This window comes from Embiotoca jacksoni, unplaced genomic scaffold (genome assembly GCF_022577435.1).
Source record: "Embiotoca jacksoni isolate LCO1_2020_lvr unplaced genomic scaffold, fEmbJac1.0.p SCAF_13, whole genome shotgun sequence".
NCBI classification, from domain to species: Eukaryota; Metazoa; Chordata; class Actinopteri; family Embiotocidae; genus Embiotoca; species Embiotoca jacksoni.
In genome coordinates, this window is record NW_027185263.1 from 17,469,948 (window position 1) to 17,488,344 (window position 18,397).

Here is an 18,397-nt window from a genome sequence, read left to right on the forward strand (position 1 = left end):
ATGACTGTGATTAGTTGCAAGCTGGCAGTGAAAAACTGCATACAGCGATCACACAGAAGTGATGACTAAGACAAAATGAAGTGTGAAGAGTTTATGCAAGTGAGGAATAAAGGGGCATAACAAGATCCCCCACTTTACCAAGAGGCTTTCCTTTTTCACATCATCCAGAGAGCATGTTTTATTGCACGGTGATTGAACGTAATTTAGTCTCTGAACATAATGTTGTAGCTCAAGTCCCGCTGGTCAGAAGTCACAAAAGATTTTATAATTCACTGTATTTCAGTAAACGGTGTAATAACATTTACCAGAGTGGTCAATGTCATGCCGACCACTCAGAACTCGCTTCAAAGCTTCAGTTGTCGTATAAATTGAAAAATCATCGAGATGTTGGTAAACGTACAGAAGCCGCATGTCTCTCCCAATCTGTTGGCTTTTAAAGATTACACCCTGTCCGTGAATGGAATGAAAAATGTTCTATCAACCTCGGATGGGAAGCAATTACCTTAATGTAGGAGTCTCCTTGCAGCTGAAGCCAAAGCTTAGCTGTGACTGTAATAAAATGGCTACAAGTAAGAATGTTAATGGACAGTTTGGGATCCCTGAATGCATCATCGGCAGCGGTGCCGGTAACCTCGCTCCCAGCCCCGCCTGCTCATTCAGGCTCACCAATGAGCCCTCTGCACTCACACAGCTTCTACTGGGATACTACTATGTGCTAATTTGACAGACACACCTGCAGTGTCTCTCATGTCCCTCTTATTTTCATATCTGTAATTTCACTCTGACAGGTTGATGAACTTTGACTGGTGTGTGTAAAAAAAAAAAAATAAATATATATATATACATACGTTTAAATACATGTTTACACATATATATACTATATGTTTTTAGTTCTTAAAACCACATAAATATCAAGACTGCAAATAAAACACCATTTAAGCCTTTAAGAAAATCACATTTCAATTTTTTATTTAGTCTTAATACAATTTGGCGGAGACCTAAAAATTTCAACTATTGTTTTGTTGCAGGCTTTTATGGTGCTTTTTGTGATTTTATGACCTTCTAGTGTCACTGGCAGGTCAATTGTAACATATTCCTATTATTAATCTCTCAACATTTAATCGATGTACTGACAACAGACTTTGATGAGATGATTGATCCTACTGACTTTGTCGATCCCCTGACTTTTCAATCGAGTGCCAATACTGTGGTTTATGACTCGATATCTGCAAAAGTTTTGCTATTCCATTTATTTATTTAAGTTTAGTGCTAAGTAGCATCTGTAAACAGACATGCCAAAGTGAGATTGTGAATGTTGTGCCGGCTAAACATGTCCTCACGGTGACTGAAACATATTGTAAGCATGCTGACGTTAGCATTTAGCCCACTGTGCCTGAAGTACACAGTCACAGAGCCGCTAGTGTGGCTGTAGACTGTTGGACTTGTCGGCCAGAGATTTGAATGGAGATAATTAGAATCAGCTTTAAAATGTGAAATGTGGGTGTCATGCCTAAACTTCCAGGAGACACAATACACAGATGCTGGTGTCATGTTTTATTCCCCTCAGACTTAAACGATCGTTCTGTTTTGTGTCTCCAGGTGCCATTCCCAGTTCTTCAGGGGGAAGGGGTGGAATATCTTGGTCGTGCTGATGAAGCCGTCATTGCCATTTCTAACTACAGGCTCCACATCAAGTTCAAGGACTCTGTCATCAACGTGAGTGCACATAATAAACATACTGCAGAACCACAAAATTCTCACTTCAGTCCAAATGGCACAAGTGTTTGCATGATCGCTGCCATGCCATGCCACGCCACAAGAGAAGCCAATAGCAGGCGAGAGGAGGATATAATGTTTAGTTTGGACGCTCATAGGCTTTTTCCCTTTCCCCCGTATAAATTTTATAAACACATTATTGTGCTAACAAGGCAAATAAACCTACAAATATTTTACATGAGCTACCCGTAAAGCGGTTTAAGTCGTATTCCAGCTTATTTGGCACCAAGTTGTGTGTACCAGGGTTGTACCGCAGGAGTAGCGGGTCCTCTGATCCTCAGACATGGGGAGGTTTACCGCGTCATCCAGGCTCCAAAAGGCCCGGCCCCCACTGGCACTGAAGTCCAGCAGCCAGCTCTTGCTGACGTCAGGCCTTGCTCAAACACAAACAGCCCGATTGTTTGCATTCACTGGCAGTGAAATTCCTCCTTCGTTCGAAATCCATGTCATCGTTTCCAGAAGGATTCGGCGTGTGGAAACGATGACAGGCTTTTGAAAGGGGGGTAGGGGGAACGGGGCGGGGGCGGGAAGGGGGGGGGGGGTGTCACCAGGACGCACCAGACGCGTTGACTTGCTGAGATTAAGGCAAATCTTAATGTCTCACCGCCCTATCGAGCTGGTTTCCTACCCGGCGTACTCCTGCCTTGACCCCAGCTGCACACATTAACTCTGTGTGAATGTCAACAAGCCGCAACCTCTTACCCACACACCCCCTTCACAGCTCACCCCCTATTTCTAAGCTGTTTTCTTGCCCTTTGCTCCTGTCTATGTTTGTCTTTCTCTCCATGATTTCCATTTGGCTTGTTCATGTGCTGCAAGTAGCACACCATGTGCGTTCTTTCATCTTACAGCCTCTCCGGTGTTTTCTTTCCTTTTAACTCTTCATTTCCCTGCGTCTCCTGAATTCTTTTGGTTTAATAGTTTTTGTTTTTGTTCCATTTCCTCCTGTCTTGTGTCCTCCCTCCCTCCCTCCCTCCTTCTCTCCCTCCCTCCTTCTCTCTCTCTCTCTCTCTCTCTCTCTCTCTCTCTCTCTCTCTCTGTGTGTGTGCTCCATGGTGTCACTGTGTCTTAGACCTACCCTGGTGTGGACAATGAGATATCTGTGAGTACCATATGATAAAACACCACCCTCTGTCACAGTCTAGACGGCCTAGTCATTCAGCTCCTCTTCACTCAACACGATTATAAGGCACAAATTGTAAAGTACATTCAGCTGAGTGGAGTTATGATTTTGTGTGAAAGCTGCCTGATAAATGATTGTGGTTCAGGACTGACTTTGACACGGAATAAAACCTTTTTTTCTTTTTTTTTTTCTCATTCATACAAGGTGCACAGTGCTCCTCCAAAAAGGTTTGTCTTGAAGTGAAGCTGCGTGATTTCTTTTATAAATCTAGGCAGCACCTTCATTAACACCTCAGTCCACATTCACACTTAAAGACTCAGAATAAACAGCAGGTTTATGGCTGTTCTTTGGTATCATATCAGAGATCTAGAGATAAAATCTGAGTACCAAAAAGGTCTTGTCCTCCTCTGCAGTGAGGTTAACGCTGTACTTTGGGTGTCTAGTCTGGAGTCAGTTGGTTGTAGACCAGAGGGTGGTAACTTCTCTGCAGATGTGCTGTCTGCTCTGACTGTGGGCCATCAGAAGTGACTGCACAGAGCTCTCTGTCTCCCCCTACAGGTGCCTCTCAGGCTGATAGAAAGTGTGGAGAGCAGAGATATGTTCCAGCTACACATCATCTGCAAAGACTCTAAAGTTGTCAGGTAAGGAGAAGCACACGTGTATACACACACAGATGACGGCTCATGATGCTCTCGTTGATAAGCAGAGTAAATACAGTGCACAGCTGTGGCGCTCAATTGAATGAATAATACAGTAGTTCTGTCCGGCCTTTAGAAGCACTTTATATGTATTTAACCATTAATCAATATCTCCAGGTGTAAAAAAAGTAATTCTGACGTGAACATGAATTACTCCATCACATTAGTGAGTAGGAAGATTGTGTGTGATGTCCTGTCAGCTCAACAGGGTAATCACAGCTTATGTAAAGTGAGTGAAAATATTACATTACATTTCATTTAGCTGACACTTTTATCCAAAGTGACTTACAATAAGTGCATTTCAACCATGAGGGTACAAAACCCAGAACAATAGGAATCAAGTAAATACAATTTCTTCAAGAAAGCCAAATTACAAAATATAATATTCTGAAGCAAGAGTTGATGCTATGAATGTGGTTTCAGTTTTAGAAAGTCAGATTGTGTGTGATGAAACATTTAACAAATGTCATGTCTTGTCTATTTATTTTTTTTATCGGTGTTCAAATGATTAGTCATGATGAGTAGATTTGTAAAAGAAAAATGTAAAATATTTACAGTTTCTCCGAATGTCAGATTTGCTTCTTTTGTTTATGTTTTTAAATTGAATATTTCAGTAAGGACTTTTGGTTGGACAAAAAATAATTGATGCCCTATTAATAATCAATTAATGGTAATAATTAATAAAAAGACTAAGTATTTGATATTGTCAATATTCTTTATTTGAAGCCCGAGGCTCAGGTTGTCAGAATCTCCATATACCACTAAAACCATAATTTAATTTTTTTAATTTTTTCATTCGGTTGCAGAATACTGGCAGGTATCTTGTAATTTAATGTTTTATTCAACCCTGAATCAAAGGATTACAGTTGTTCTCCTTCAACTGTAGTAGGTTTTGCAGAATTGAATTGTTGCTGTTGTTATTCAGTGATTTCATTTCATTGCTGTGATTGTGACATTGTTCATTTGTCCTAAACCGATAGATGGAAAATATAAAGACAATAATAGCGGAGTCTCAAAGGGGAAAAAAAAGGCCCAAGCCTGTTTCTATTCACGGCAGATTGAAATTCTCATCTGTATCTGTTCATGGACATCTGCGAAGTTCAAAATCACCATAGCCTTCAGATTCTCAGCAGCAGATGTGCCAGTGGCATCTTGGTTCCTCGTCATTAAGCAGCTGCATTATTACCTTTATTTAAAGGCCGGAAAAATCACTGAACGTCTGATAAAATGTTTGGTTATTTTTTCTTGTTTTTCTCCTTTGTGCCCGATGCAAGAAGTTAGAAAGATATAGGTTGTCGTTGAATCTCTGTAATCTTCACGTGGGTGCTCCACAGATGCCACTTTGCGACATTCAAGCTGTGCCAGGAGTGGGTGAAGCGTCTGAACCGGGCCACAGCCCACCCGTCCCGACTGGAGGACCTGTTCGCTCTGGCCTATCATGCGTGGTGTCTGGGAGGCAGCGCTGACGATGAGGACCAGCACGTTCATCTCTGTCGGCCAGGTTCATACATGCAACAACCTCACACTGATGTCGAAGAACAAGTACTGCTGTGGACTTCTGTTTTTCATTTATACCCTCTCTCCGTGTCTGTGCAGGTGATCACGTGCGTCAGAGAATGGAAATAGAGGTCAAGAGGATGGGCTTCGACACGCAGAACGTTTGGAGAGTGTCCGACATCAACTGCAACTACAAGTGTGTCACAGATTCCTTACCATAAAAAGCATTGCTCCCCTGTTCTGGCAGATAACTGTACTGTATGTCGTACTGGTAGTACAGAGTACTGTGACTGTAAAGAGATGTGATGACTGTTTGGAGAGTGAGTGGCAGAGTTTCAAGGAGCTTTGTGAGAGCTGTGACGGAGAGTACAGCTGAAATCAGGCAGGACCAGAAACACTGTCACCGCAATGTCACCACACTGAACAGCTCGTGTGTGTGTGTGTGTGTTTTGGCACCTCTCAGCAGTGTGTGTCACAACTCTGGAGGGAAATGGGAGTTTTGAAATTGTGCTGAATTAGTTACTTTTTGTTGGAGAATAGTTGAGATGGATTTAAACTCGGAATGAGTCTCTGAAAGATTTGAAGCTCACTGTCTGAGAAGAGCAGCTGTCGACACTGTAGATCAGAGGTCCTCTAACTTGGAGGGGGCAGAGGAGAGACATTGACATGTGAGGCAGAGACACTGCAAGGTGAAAGGCAACGCCCTATCATATGATCGAACTAAGCCATGTTCAAATTCATTATCCTAGAGTCATAACTCTGTCAAACTGAACGCACCAACATGATACTAATTTTAGATTCGGTGTAAGTGTAACATCTTGAACGTCCACTGTGTATTCAAGTCTTTAAATGCACTTTAAAATCACAAAACAACTTCTTTAACTCCTTAATGTGTAGTGAGTAGGTAATCAGTGATAGTTGTGTGTGCATCAATGTTTGCACTGTAAACATGAAAAACTAATGGCTAATGATAGGTTTACTTCTCTGTGAATAAAAGATTTGTAAGACGGCTCCTGTTGCACTGGAACAGAGCGCACCACGGTAAAGTGCACGGAGCAGGGCGACACCATCACCTCCGTCAGCAACTATGTCAAGTAATGTCGCTTGATCAACACCAGCACCTCAGCTACACATGTTTTTGTGACATTGGCAGTTTCGCTATGGGCCAAATTCTTCTTGAGATTCTTGGGAAACAGAAAAAAACTTTGCAGGGAGCCAAATCTGATAAGTAGGGTGGTGCGACGCATTGTCATGTGGGAGAAACCAGTTTCCACGGCGCCACAGTTTGGGTTGTTTGCCGCGAGTGTTTTCCCTCGGCGCATCACAGTGGAGCTCGATATTGATGGTCTGACCCAAATGAGACGTGTTCACAACACTGCGAATGTTCAAGAAAATCTACTCGGTTGAACTCCTGCCGCTGCGGACGGTGATGATCTGCCCCGCTGAAATGCAAACACTGCTCAAAACACCTCAACCGGCTCACCGCGTCATTGCCGTAGATTTTCTGAAGTACTTCAGTCGTCTTTGTTGATGATTTCCTGAGTTTGACACATTTCATACAGGCTCCCTGCTCAAGTTTCAGGTCTGTGGTGAAACTGCGAGTGTGCACACACCAGTCGTCACAACAACACGTGTAACTCAGGTGCTGATGTTGATGCTGCTCCGTTGGTGCGCAACAGAAACGGTCTCAGTACTTCGTAATAGTGCTAGTTTGCTAAAATGTAAACAAATATAGACTAAGAAAAAGATTAGTAGCAGGAGGGGGAAAAAAAAAATCCATTAATGTTTAAAGCTGATCACTTTTTCCTTGTCTGATCTCTCAGGTCAGCAGTAACATCACCAAGTCCAGTCTTTAACACTCTCTCACACACACGAGTAACATTGATGCAGTCACTCAAACAGAATACTGAATGGGTGTGTGTACCGGTGTATCATTGTCCCCTTTGCTGTCTGGGCAAATAAATGTGACATAAAAAAAGGTCAGTCTGCTCGGAGGGCCCGAGAGAGCACGTCCTGCTGAGGGAGACAGACACACAGGACAAACTGGCTAATTAAACAAGCTGTAGCCTGCTGAGGCCCATGACTCAGCACAGTACCCCCCCCCCCCCCCCCCCCCCCCACACACACACACACACACTCGCACACACAGTCTCTCTCCCTCAGACAGTCGGCAAGTTAATAGAAATTGAAGAAAGCATCAAGGGAGAGGAGGTGGAGGAGACCAGAGACAGATGGAGTTGGGCAGCAGCACTGTGTGATTTGTTCTCTGCCAGAGCTGAGTGTTATTGATGCTGCAGTGACCCTGAAAAGTAGAACATCTCAGATAATGTGTGTTTGCAGCAGCTCAAAGGCCTGTTTCATCCCGGGTTTCCTCATTAAAAGACATTGAAAGATCATGCAGCATCATAAACTGCATTTGGTCGACCTCTAAAAAGCTCTTGCCTCCTGCTCTGCCTGTAGGCTGTGCTCCAGCTACCCACAGAAACTCCTGGCTCCAATATGGATCACTGACAAGGAGCTGGAGAGTGTGGCTTCCTTCAGGTCCTGGAAGAGGATACCTGTGGTGGTCTACAGGTAGGTTTACTTACTATCACACGTATTCTCCCGCCTTAACTTGATTTTTAGATGTGCTTTTGTGTTTAGTGACTCTGTAACCTTGTCCCAAAGGCACCAGAAGAATGGGGCAGTGATCGCTCGCTGCAGCCAGCCTGAGATCAGCTGGTGGGGCTGGAGGAACACGGATGACGAGTACCTGGTGACATCCATCGCTAAGGCCTGTCAGATGGACACCGGAGCCAAGAGTGGACCAGCCTGCCGACAGCGTGGGGACGCTCACGACTCCTCTGATAGTGATTTTGGTAAAGCTGTTATTCAATTGTTCAAACTTTGGCCCTTTATTTGTGACCTGATGATAAATTCCATCATTTACATGTCTAATATTTTCCTTTACTTCCAAAGGCAGATAATTATGCTAAAAATCCTAAACCAATACACTATTTTCAGTTAAACCTGTACATGTAGGGTTTGTTCAACAATTACATTTCCACCAATTTATACAATAGGAGATTGATTAGTGTTGAATTATATTTATGGTCCTTCATTGTTTATATGCTGCCATTTTAAAGAGAAGTGCATTAATTATTCAGCAGCATTACCGCATTACAATCAGTCTGGGTGACAGAAAGGTTGCGAGGCTCTAAGTAGGACAGCTGTCAGGGCAGCTTATACAGAAAAACACCTCTGCGCCTTCATCAAACTTCTTTAATCTCTTATGTTAATTTCTGTTAATTTTCAAAGACGACAGCGATGCGTCACGTCGGAAAGTGCTGCAAAGGGCTTCAACATAATTACAGGCGCAGATACACGGCGGCGGGCCTGAGAGCGAGTGGCAGCACAACACCGAGCGAGTGCAGAGAGAAGTAGTTCGGTGTTCGGCCTCGCAGTAATTACTCGTCTTTCTGTGTGGTCGCTGTTCAGAGCAGGACTGTGACCGTTACAGTGGTTCTGTCATCAGGAGGAGATATTGATTTTCAGTAAGCTGCAAGTAGAGGCGGTTTCTTTTGGTGAGGTTCCCGGCTCTTCTCTGATTCCCTCCGTCTTCTTTCACACTGTCTCCACCCTTCCTCCACCCAGCAGGTCCATTCGCGTCACGCTGTCCTCTCATAACAGTAAAAATCTCCCGCCTGTATCCTCAGACTCCTCTCTGACCGGCGGCTCCGGCTGCGACGACAACACTGTGCCACAGAAGCTGCTGATTCTGGATGCTCGCTCATACACCGCTGCAGTGGCTAACCGGGCCAAGGGCGGGGGCTGCGAGTGTGAAGGTTTGTGGGACCAAACATTCAGGAAGTGTCAATCATTTCAGTGGATTTGAAATTTTTTTTTTGAGTGTGTGTGATTCAAGCAGGCAGAAGAAAGTCATTGAGAAACAAAGCAGCACTGTTCAGTACCTTTGTATCAACAATGGATTATATCTCTAAAAGGGACGCTGATATAGGAACACACACGAAAACATTTACAACACAGCTATTTAGTGTTTTCTTTATTTACAGCCCACAAATTCCACTTTTATCACTTTCATTTGCAGAGCAACTGCTGTTTTTGGTTTTTTTTTTTCTACCAAAAAACTGCCTGTTGAGACCAAATGGCAGACAAAGTTGGCAAGTAGCAAACAAAGCGCCAAACATCTCACTAAAGAGAGCAGGGAGACGGAAATAGAAGTGATGGAGGTGTCAATATTGGGTATCCGGAAACAACCATAAATGCTTGTGTTTGCTGGACGTGTACATCGGCAATTATTCACCAGAGTGTTCGCCACAGCGACTATGAGGTGACAACGTGTCACTTTGTGTCTTCAGCTTGCTCTTGTGAAAAATCAGATAAAGCAGCTGCAAAGCAAACAATGTTTCGAACCAGGGTCTGATATATCTGATAGTCTCCCATCTTTTTTCCTCCGAGAGCCACTTTGACAAAATTAAAGTGTGAAACTGTAACATTTATTCACATAGCTGAGCTCCACCAAACCAGTTAAATAAGCTTCTTTTATGTGGAAAATAACAAATTGATACTGAACACACACTCGGAGACCCCTGCTGTATGGGACACAACTATAAGTCAATTTTTTTTATTTCTTTTTTTTTTAGCCGTCCCCTGTAGCACCTGCAAACATTTACATTCCTGTCAGTGCGAGATTGATATTGGACTTGTGTTATAGAAGTCAGCCTGTTTGGCGTTTATTAAGGATGAGGTTGGCTGCAATGCACATGAATCAATGTGAGCAGCTTTGGTTCACACGTCTGTCTAAGAAAGGGCTGGAAACAATGGCCTCTCTAAACTTTAGTGTAGCTGTCCAACTTGGAAAAATTGAAATGATTACTGCCCCCAGGAGCTGCACATGAGACACCTTTTATAGGAGGCAATTAACTGAAGGAGTCACATGAAAATATCATTTCTAAAAACTGTGGCTGCTTTATGAGGCTTCTGTATTTTACTGGCAGTGTTTTTTTTATATCTGATGACCTTCATCCGAGTTGTTTGTTTGTTTGTATTCAGAGTACTACCCCAACTGTGAGGTAATGTTCATGGGCATGGCCAACATCCACGCCATCCGGAACAGCTTCCACGCCCTGCGGACCGTCTGCAGCCAGATCCCGGATCCAGGAAAGTAAGTCGATCCGTTTGACCTTTCTGTCTGAGCGGCTCTGCCCTCGTTCGTCCCTCCCTCCCGCTTCAACGGTCTCACCCCACCGTAAGGCAACACCACGCAGAGATGGGAACGCTGCCACCGGCCAGCCCGACTCCTGCTGAGCCGGCCAGCTGTCTGTCTGTGCTCATCAGTCGTGAGTTCGTGTGTCGCGGCTGCTGGTTTGTTCCTCTGTTTACACGGATGTTTTCAGTAGGTCAGCTGTGTGTGTTTTACCTCTGTGGCTGTTTGTTCGCTGTATGTGTGGATTCATGTACAGTACATGGGGTAACCTGGCTGCTCTGATGTCACATGTTATTTTGAGGGTTGTTGTTACTCTGACCTATATCTCTTCATCATTACGTATCTCCATCAGAGCCTCCCCACTGTGTAAGTCAACCCAGAGTAACCCAAGCTGGTGTACCTACACAGTATCTGGGGTCCAGAGTATATCAGTGAGGGCATATTCTACATACTGCAGATTACTATTTGTCTTAACGAGCCTCTTCTTGTGTCTCCAGCTGGCTCTCGGCACTCGAGAGCACCCGCTGGCTGCAGCACCTGTCTGTCATGCTGAAGGCAGCCACCCTGGTATGTTCAGCTGTGGAGCGGGAAGGCCGTCCGGTCCTGGTTCACTGTTCAGACGGGTGGGACCGCACGCCGCAGATCGTAGCCCTTTCCAAGGTCCTGCTGGACCCTTATTACAGGACATTGGAGGTGAGTGTCTGCGCCATGTGCTTTTATTCAGATATGTTTGGTTTTAGGTCTCCTCTGTTCCCTGGACTTACCGTCAGCACTGACTACCGTGTCGTCCACAGGGTTTCCAGGTGCTCGTGGAGACGGAGTGGCTGGACTACGGTCATAAGTTTGGGGACCGCTGCGGCCACCAGGAGAACGCCGACGACGTGAGCGAGCAGTGTCCCGTCTTCCTGCAGTGGCTGGACTGCGTTCACCAGCTGCTCAAACAGTTCCCCTGCCTGTTTGAGTTCAACGAGGCCTTCCTGGTGGGTGTCGGTGCACAACTCTCTGCTGCTTGTATACGTGTTGTTGTTGTTGTTCCCATTTCACCAATAACTCTTGAGACATTGTTCCAGACGTTACATGACGTCAGTGTTTCACATCAGTCAGCTTTCCCACCGAACTGTCAGGGCGAGAAAATCATGTGCATCATTCCTGACTCGGTGTTTCTTCCTCACACGTCCAGGTCAAGCTGGTGCAGCACACGTACTCGTGTCTCTACGGCACGTTTCTGTGCAACAACGCTCGTGAGAGGGAGGCGAGGAACATCTACAAACGCACCTGCTCCGTGTGGTCGCTGCTGCGCACTGGAAACAAGAACTTCCAGAACTTCCTCTACATCCCCAGTCATGACATGGTACCTTCCAGTTTTTACAGTACTACGAGTTAGCACTGACATACAGTAACAGTTGGAGGCTGCCTCCTAGTGTCGGCCACTGAGCCTGTCAGTCAGTGAGGAATAAGGTGACTTTCTGAGGGGAACAGTGGTATTTGAATTTGTAAATCTCTCCTTTACGTCTCTTAACCCTCCTGTTGTCCTCGGGTCAAAATGACCCGCAGCTGTGTTCAACCAAGTTCTTTTTCATTTCTATATTTTGATATTTGTTGGGATCATTGGTCATCATTCTTTAAAGAAACCCTCACAGCCTCCTTGTCACCAATAATCCCCAAAAATATGAAAATAAAATAGAACTTGGTTGAACACAACTGCGGGTCATTTTGACCCGAGGACAACAGGAGGGTTAAATCCTGATCAGAATGTGTTTTTTTTTAATTTCATGATTAATCGATAGTATGACTTTGCTTTTAACTTCCAAACCGATAAAAGATTTAAAGATTACCATTAAATCTGTCCCGCTGTCTCTGCCGCCCTCTCTGAACCACGCTCACAAAGAATTATGGGATCATAATACACGGCAATGATAGAATACCAGGTAACCTCATTACTGCATGTTGACCTTCTAGCATGGTCCTCGTCTCTTGTTTGTCTGCCAGGTGCTGCAGCCTGTCTGCCACACTCGGGCGCTCCAGCTGTGGACAGCTGTCTACCTGCCCACTTCCTCCCCCTGCACTGCTGTGGATGATTCAGTGGAGCTCTACCTCCCTCCATGCGTCACAGGAGAGGAGCTCACCTCCCGCTCCCTGGACAGGTATGTTCGTTTGATGCAAATCAGATCTGTTCTTGCTGTCCCCGACCAGAGATTTATGTGAAACATTCAGGGTGTCACGGAGAGCCAGACTGCCCTCTAGAGTGCCAAATTGAGAACTGGATTATTCCTCATATTCTTCTGATTTCCAGACTTCCCAAGACCCGCTCCATGGACAACCTGCTGTCAGCTTTTGAGAACGGGGTGCCCCTGACGCGAACATCCAGCGACCCCAATCTCAACAAGCACTGCCAGGAGGGTCGTTCTGCACTGGAGCCCTCGCCTGCCGTGGAAGAGACGCCTGCAGACAGCACTGACGAGGTCATGCTGGACACTGCAGTGGACAGCGGCGAGACTGAACCTCACAGTCCTGCCAAGACCCCAGAGGATGTCCCGGGTGCAGAGAGCTGTGGAGACGCACTGGACGAGCCCTGTCTGACCACACAGCCCCTGCCCTCTATGCCCCTCCCCCCCGTGCCTCTCAGTGAGGACGTCACACTCACTCACACTGCCTTTACCACTCCTGTCCTCCAGCAAGCTTTGCCTCAGACCACAAACCCTCCACTCCCACCGCCTCCAGTGGAGGCTGAGAGCCCCTGTAGGACTGCTGAGAGTGCCACGTCACCCACTCACCAATCAGAGCCGTGCTTACCTCTCCCCTGCAAGAGCACTCGGCCTGCAGCCAACTCACCCACCTCGCTGCTTAACGAACACACCGATGGTCAAGCAGACGGCCTCCCACACTCTGCCAGCCTGCTGGCCCTGAAGCAGCTAACACCTCTCCTCCCCTTGGAGGACTCCACTGAGACGCTCACAGGTGACGGAGAGTCCCCCTCCACCCCGACCTCCACAGTGACCCAGGATCAGACTCATGTAAACGATTATGCGCAGTCTGAGTTGCAGCCACAAATTCAACCCCAGAAGGACAAAGAGGACGCGAGGACGGATGCAGTGAAAGGAAGAGAGCGGGCGGGAACGGTTGCAGCAGCTCCTGCGGACTGCAGCCAGGTACCAGCAGCTCCTGCGGACTGCAGCCAGGTACCAGCAGCTCCTGCGGACTGCAGCCAGGTACCAGCAGCTCCTGCGGACTGCAGCCAGGTACCAGCTCGCCACCTGATCGCCCAGAGCCAGCTCTGCGACCTGACCCTGCTCGGCTCCCACTGGGAGAGCGTCCAGGGTCTGGTCCAGTCCGCCTGCAGCAGTGCCAGTCACTCTGGTGTCAGCCGGGCCCTGCAGCCCAGCACTTTCCAGAGCCGCCGGCTGGCCAGTAAACTCCTGCGCGCCCAGGGCTTTACCATCGCCAGCGGGTCCCAGTGCTGCCGCAGGGAGGCTGCGTGTTGTCCCAGCAGCGCCGTGCAGCCCGGATGGCTGTCTGCCGCCAGGAGTGCCGGCTACGGGCCGGCGGCCGCTGCTGCCCTCAACAGCTACTCCCTGGCGGGCCATCAGCTCCTGCCGGCGGCGTACTCCTCGCCCTCCGCCTCCAGCTCCCCTCCCCCACCCCAGGCCCCGGCGTACCTTGATGACGACGGGCTGCCGGTGCCCATGGACGCCGTGCAGCAGAGACTGCGACAGATCGAGGCGGGCTACAAGCAGGAGGTGGAGGTGCTGCGGCAGCAAGTGCGACAGCTGCAGATGAGGCTGGAGAGTAAACAGTATAGCACCCCTCCCTCTGAGCCAGACATCGACTACGAGGATGACATTGTGAGCTGCTTTTTCAGTGATGACATTAATGTCCAGCAGCTTAAGCTAGAGGGACGTTTTCTGCCTGCAGTGTTTGTAAATATTTACTCTGCGTTATCTCCTCAAGTGTTTCCTCTCTCCTGTCTGTCCTCTGGTCTGGTTCTCTCTCTGTCCCAGACGTGTCTACGGGAGTCAGACAACAGTAACGAGGAGGACTCTCTGTCCACCCACAGCGAGGACCGTCTGTCTGAGGGCAGCTGGGATCGAGTGGAGCGCAAGGACACGGAGGTCAGCCTGCTTTAGAGCTTCATCACCTAATATAGCTTCTGTCACTATTTCCTCTTCCTCCTTCTTCCCCCTCACCTGCACGGACAGGAGCACCTCTTACTATCTCACACTGCTCTGATGGGTGTCTGTGTGTCTGTGTGTGTGTAGGTCACGAGGTGGGTGCCCGACCACATGGCCTCTCACTGTTTCAACTGTGACTGTGAGTTCTGGATAGCCAAGAGACGTCACCACTGCAGGTGGGGCTTTACACTGGTTCTCACTTTAATGAGCACAACAACACAATCTTCTCTATCTATAAACATCACACGTCTTCACAAGACATGAAGATACTGGAAAAACAGCTCAGGTGTGGAATAATAATAAAAAAAAAAAACTCCCAGTTTGATGAAAACACAGTGACTGAATAGCTGTGGAGCAAATCTGTTGGAGACGCCTCCAGTCTGAGCTCAGGACTGGAGATGTGAAGAGGAGGAATAAATATATATATACATGAAACATTGACTGAAACTGGAAAAAAAAAATATTCACGGAGAGAACAGCACTCTTAACGAGAGAAAATGTATGCTCCAGTAACTATTACATACATATGTGTATATATAGTAGATGGATGTATTAATCCGTGGGAAAAATTAAATCATTTCAGATACTAAACTGTATTTAAACGGGGAATTCAGCCTGAAGGATTTCCTGTGATCATGTTTTATAATTTTACATTTAAATAAGGAGCGCTTTAAATATTGACCAGCAGGAGGAGAGTGAAGCATTAAGTCTAATCAGTCACTGCATGTTTGATTCAATGCCTTTTTAAAATGATTTGAAGTGTTTTATTTCTGACAATCAGATTCTTTTTTTTCTTAAATGTCTCAGAAGCCATTAAATGGTTTGAATGTGTAACAAGAGGAAAAAGATAAGGCGCTCTGAGTCCTGAGTTTAAGTCCTACTTTTGATTTTTGATTGATAATTGGTGTTTCAGATTATACAAAGTCATGCAGATGACAACACACAGCCTCTAAAATCACACCACATACGTAGTTACGTTTAAAATCTTGCTGCTTTAGTCCTATTAAAATGTTATTATTTATTGGTGTTTTTCTACCAATATATGCTGAACATGCACTAATGTTCGTTCTATAGCACCGCATATTATTATCATTATACAACTCGCATTCTCAGTGTTTGAATTTAGCGTGTTTTATATTTGCTACTTGTTTCTCACTTACTTTCATCCGTTGTTGTGATTTCTGTGATCCAGCTGCTGTCACACTGAAACTTCCTGTCAAGGACTCTAATGACTGACGTCTCTCCATTTCCAGGAACTGCGGTAACGTGTTTTGTAAAGACTGTTGTCATCTGAAGCTGCCCATCCCGGACCAGCAGCTGTACGACCCGGTGTTGGTCTGCAACACCTGCAACGACCTGCTGCTGGAGTCCCGCACCCGCGAGATCCGCAGCCAGCAGCTCAAGAAGGCCATCGCCACCGCCTCCAGCTGAGAGCAGCGTCTTGTTAGCGCGGCTCTGTCCTGCTCGTTTTTGGGCAGCTGAGCCGAGCGCCCAGCTGGCCGCCCGGCCTGCTGTCGTTTTGGGGGGAAATGTGGAGGAATTGTTACTCTTTTGGGAGGCTCGTTTTTAAACGGTGAAGCACTTGGAGACTGGGAGGAAAGGGATGCTCTGGGTTAGGCAGGTTAGCGGGTGGTGGGGGGAGGGGAGAGGGGGGAGGGGGGGGTGGTTCCTGCAGAGCAAACCCCTTCTGTTCAAAGACATTTTCAGCCCGGAGCGCTGCAGCGTCCTGCTGCCTCCGCACGGCTCGGTCCTCGAGCGGCGCCCCGTCCCGAGACACGCGTCCAACCTGTCCACCCACCTTTAGTACCAAACACCTGCACCCTCCTGACAGACACTGTCTCGCACCTCAGAGGACAATCGCTCACCCTTCCACGTGTCGGGGACTCCAAAGCCTTTACCTGTGCTACTGGAGGCTTTCAACTTTAAAAGAAAAGAATTGCTGCTACAGTATTTAAAAGTCTAATTTTGTATTCTTATTTTGTGCACTACTAGCTGTTGTGTATTTGAGGGAATCTGAGACCAAACTTGAGCAAAAGGGAGAAATCTGCTGTTTACTTTGCCATTGCGTCTTTTGTTGTTGGAGCCTGAATGTAACATGTAACGGGGAACTGGAGAGTTTATGTTCATAAGCGTTTGGTTGGTCGTATGTGTTCATTGCTGCAATGTGTTCTCAAAAATCTGTGTATGCACAGTCGATGTGGTTCTGTCTTTTCTCAAAGCTTCGCTCCAGTGTAGCTGTGTTGCCGCGTCCGCCGCTGTGAGGGCTGCGTGCGGACACACCGATGTTTGTTTTGTGCGCGTTGAGGAAGAGGAAGAGGAAGAGGACTGAATGAGGTCGGGAGACGGCAGGTTTCTGGAAAGTCTTCTGAGGGGAGAAAGTCTTTTGAAGGTACTGTTGGTTATGTGACTTAAAGGCTTCTGCTGAGATTGACGGCTTCGTGTCCACATAAAGCTTCACGTCCATCTGACTGATGACTCCTCACATTGTAGACTGGCAGTCGGGAAAAAGGCTGAAATGAGGTTTGTTGGGAGGTTTTGTTCTGTTATCGGCCACAGTCCCCTTTTTAAAAACTGTTTGTGTCTACTGGTTGTTCTTTGAGACAATAGTGCCATATTTTGTTTTGTCCATTCTTAAGTCCTTTTTCTTTATTCTGGACGGCAGCAGGTTTCTAATTGGCCACCTCTCTGTATGTTTTTAATGGTACAGATAATTAGCTGCTTAATAACACTGAGACAACTAAAGTTTAACAGATGGTTCAGTTTGAAGCTAACCATGTCCGTGGATGATGGGATGTCACTGAATTAGTTAATCTTTGTGGTGATCCATGGTCTTAATATTCGGGATTTTTTGCACGGTGTTTATGAAGTCAAAATCTTTAAGAGGAGCTCAGAAATGTAACATACATAGTTATTTGATCCGTAGTGGTGGCTCAAACCTGTCACTTAATGAATAATTGTTGTAAAGAAATGCACTGTAAAAGTTAAATCCCATGGGTTAAAATAAAAGATTATATCATGGAGCCGTTTCTTGGATCGGTTTATTTATGTGTACTTCTGGAAAAAAGTATTATATCACCATATATTCCACCAAACATCTCAGAATTATAACGGTATTGTTGGGATGATTATCGATGCTTTCACCAAATATTTATATACGGAGAATTTTGATAGTGACAAATAATAAACCAGCTAGAATAGTGTGGTGAGTTCAGAATATGACGTCACTTTACTATAATACAGCCTTTAAAAGCAGGAGCAGAAAAGTATGCCATGCTGCAATATTACAATAATCAGGTGATGATGAGGCTGAAAAATCAGTGTGAAGCGATCTATGGCTACATGGAGGTTGTAAACAATCAAAGTTGAAACACAACTTTAAACTGTGCACCAAATCCAGAAACAAATAAATGTAATACTTAAAGATCACAGAAGATTTTTCTCTCATGTTAATTCCAGGTTACATTAATCATAATCTATAAAAACACCACCAAAATTAGATCTGACCCACATGGTTGTTTCCTCATTGTATCTGCTCTCATTTTACCACAATCCTCTCCTATTGGTTAATGTGTACGCACCCATGATGAAAATTGATTTCATCCATAACAGACCTAGATTCATTTTTTTTAAGACCAAACTGCACCGTTAACTCTTCCTGACATCGTTCCAGCCCAAATTCAAAAGTCCCTTCTGAAATGGTTGAAATGTTGTCAGCGTTCATGGATCAGATATTAATCCATGATGTTTTCACTTTTCCTCATTTTAAAAATTCTTTTCTCAAATGGCCATTATTCACGCGTTACTTTTTCATTGTAGTACATCGATTCCCTTTGTCAAAACAATATTACCCCAAAACTGAATCTATGTCCCAGGAATACTAGAGGCTCCCCTCCTACCGAACTTCTCTGATCACGCTCCTCGGGGACTT

The 18,397-nt window shown here is 45.9% G+C and overlaps 1 protein-coding gene across 4 annotated transcripts in view; it reads left to right on the top strand.

Moving 5' to 3' along the window:
• The window catches only part of mtmr4 (myotubularin related protein 4), a 41,881-nt gene extending 24,394 nt beyond the window's left edge, over positions 1-17,487 (top strand). For 3 of the 4 annotated variants that reach the window (XM_069147021.1, XM_069147022.1, XM_069147019.1), the window contains 17 exons: positions 1,600-1,716; positions 2,849-2,878; positions 3,458-3,540; positions 4,932-5,098; positions 5,194-5,290; positions 7,555-7,668; positions 7,762-7,952; positions 8,790-8,918; positions 10,147-10,258; positions 10,798-10,993; positions 11,095-11,280; positions 11,481-11,651; positions 12,290-12,444; positions 12,594-14,142; positions 14,299-14,409; positions 14,557-14,645; positions 15,723-17,487. In XM_069147021.1, coding sequence (XP_069003122.1) covers positions 1,600-1,716; positions 2,849-2,878; positions 3,458-3,540; positions 4,932-5,098; positions 5,194-5,290; positions 7,555-7,668; positions 7,762-7,952; positions 8,790-8,918; positions 10,147-10,258; positions 10,798-10,993; positions 11,095-11,280; positions 11,481-11,651; positions 12,290-12,444; positions 12,594-14,142; positions 14,299-14,409; positions 14,557-14,645; positions 15,723-15,900 — 3,675 coding nt within the window. In that variant the 3' untranslated portion in view covers positions 15,901-17,487. The remainder of the gene's footprint in view (positions 1-1,599; positions 1,717-2,848; positions 2,879-3,457; positions 3,541-4,931; positions 5,099-5,193; positions 5,291-7,554; positions 7,669-7,761; positions 7,953-8,789; positions 8,919-10,146; positions 10,259-10,797; positions 10,994-11,094; positions 11,281-11,480; positions 11,652-12,289; positions 12,445-12,593; positions 14,143-14,298; positions 14,410-14,556; positions 14,646-15,722) is intronic. The other variant, XM_069147020.1, reaches the window with a different exon arrangement.
• The last annotated feature ends 910 nt before the right edge of the window (positions 17,488-18,397 follow it).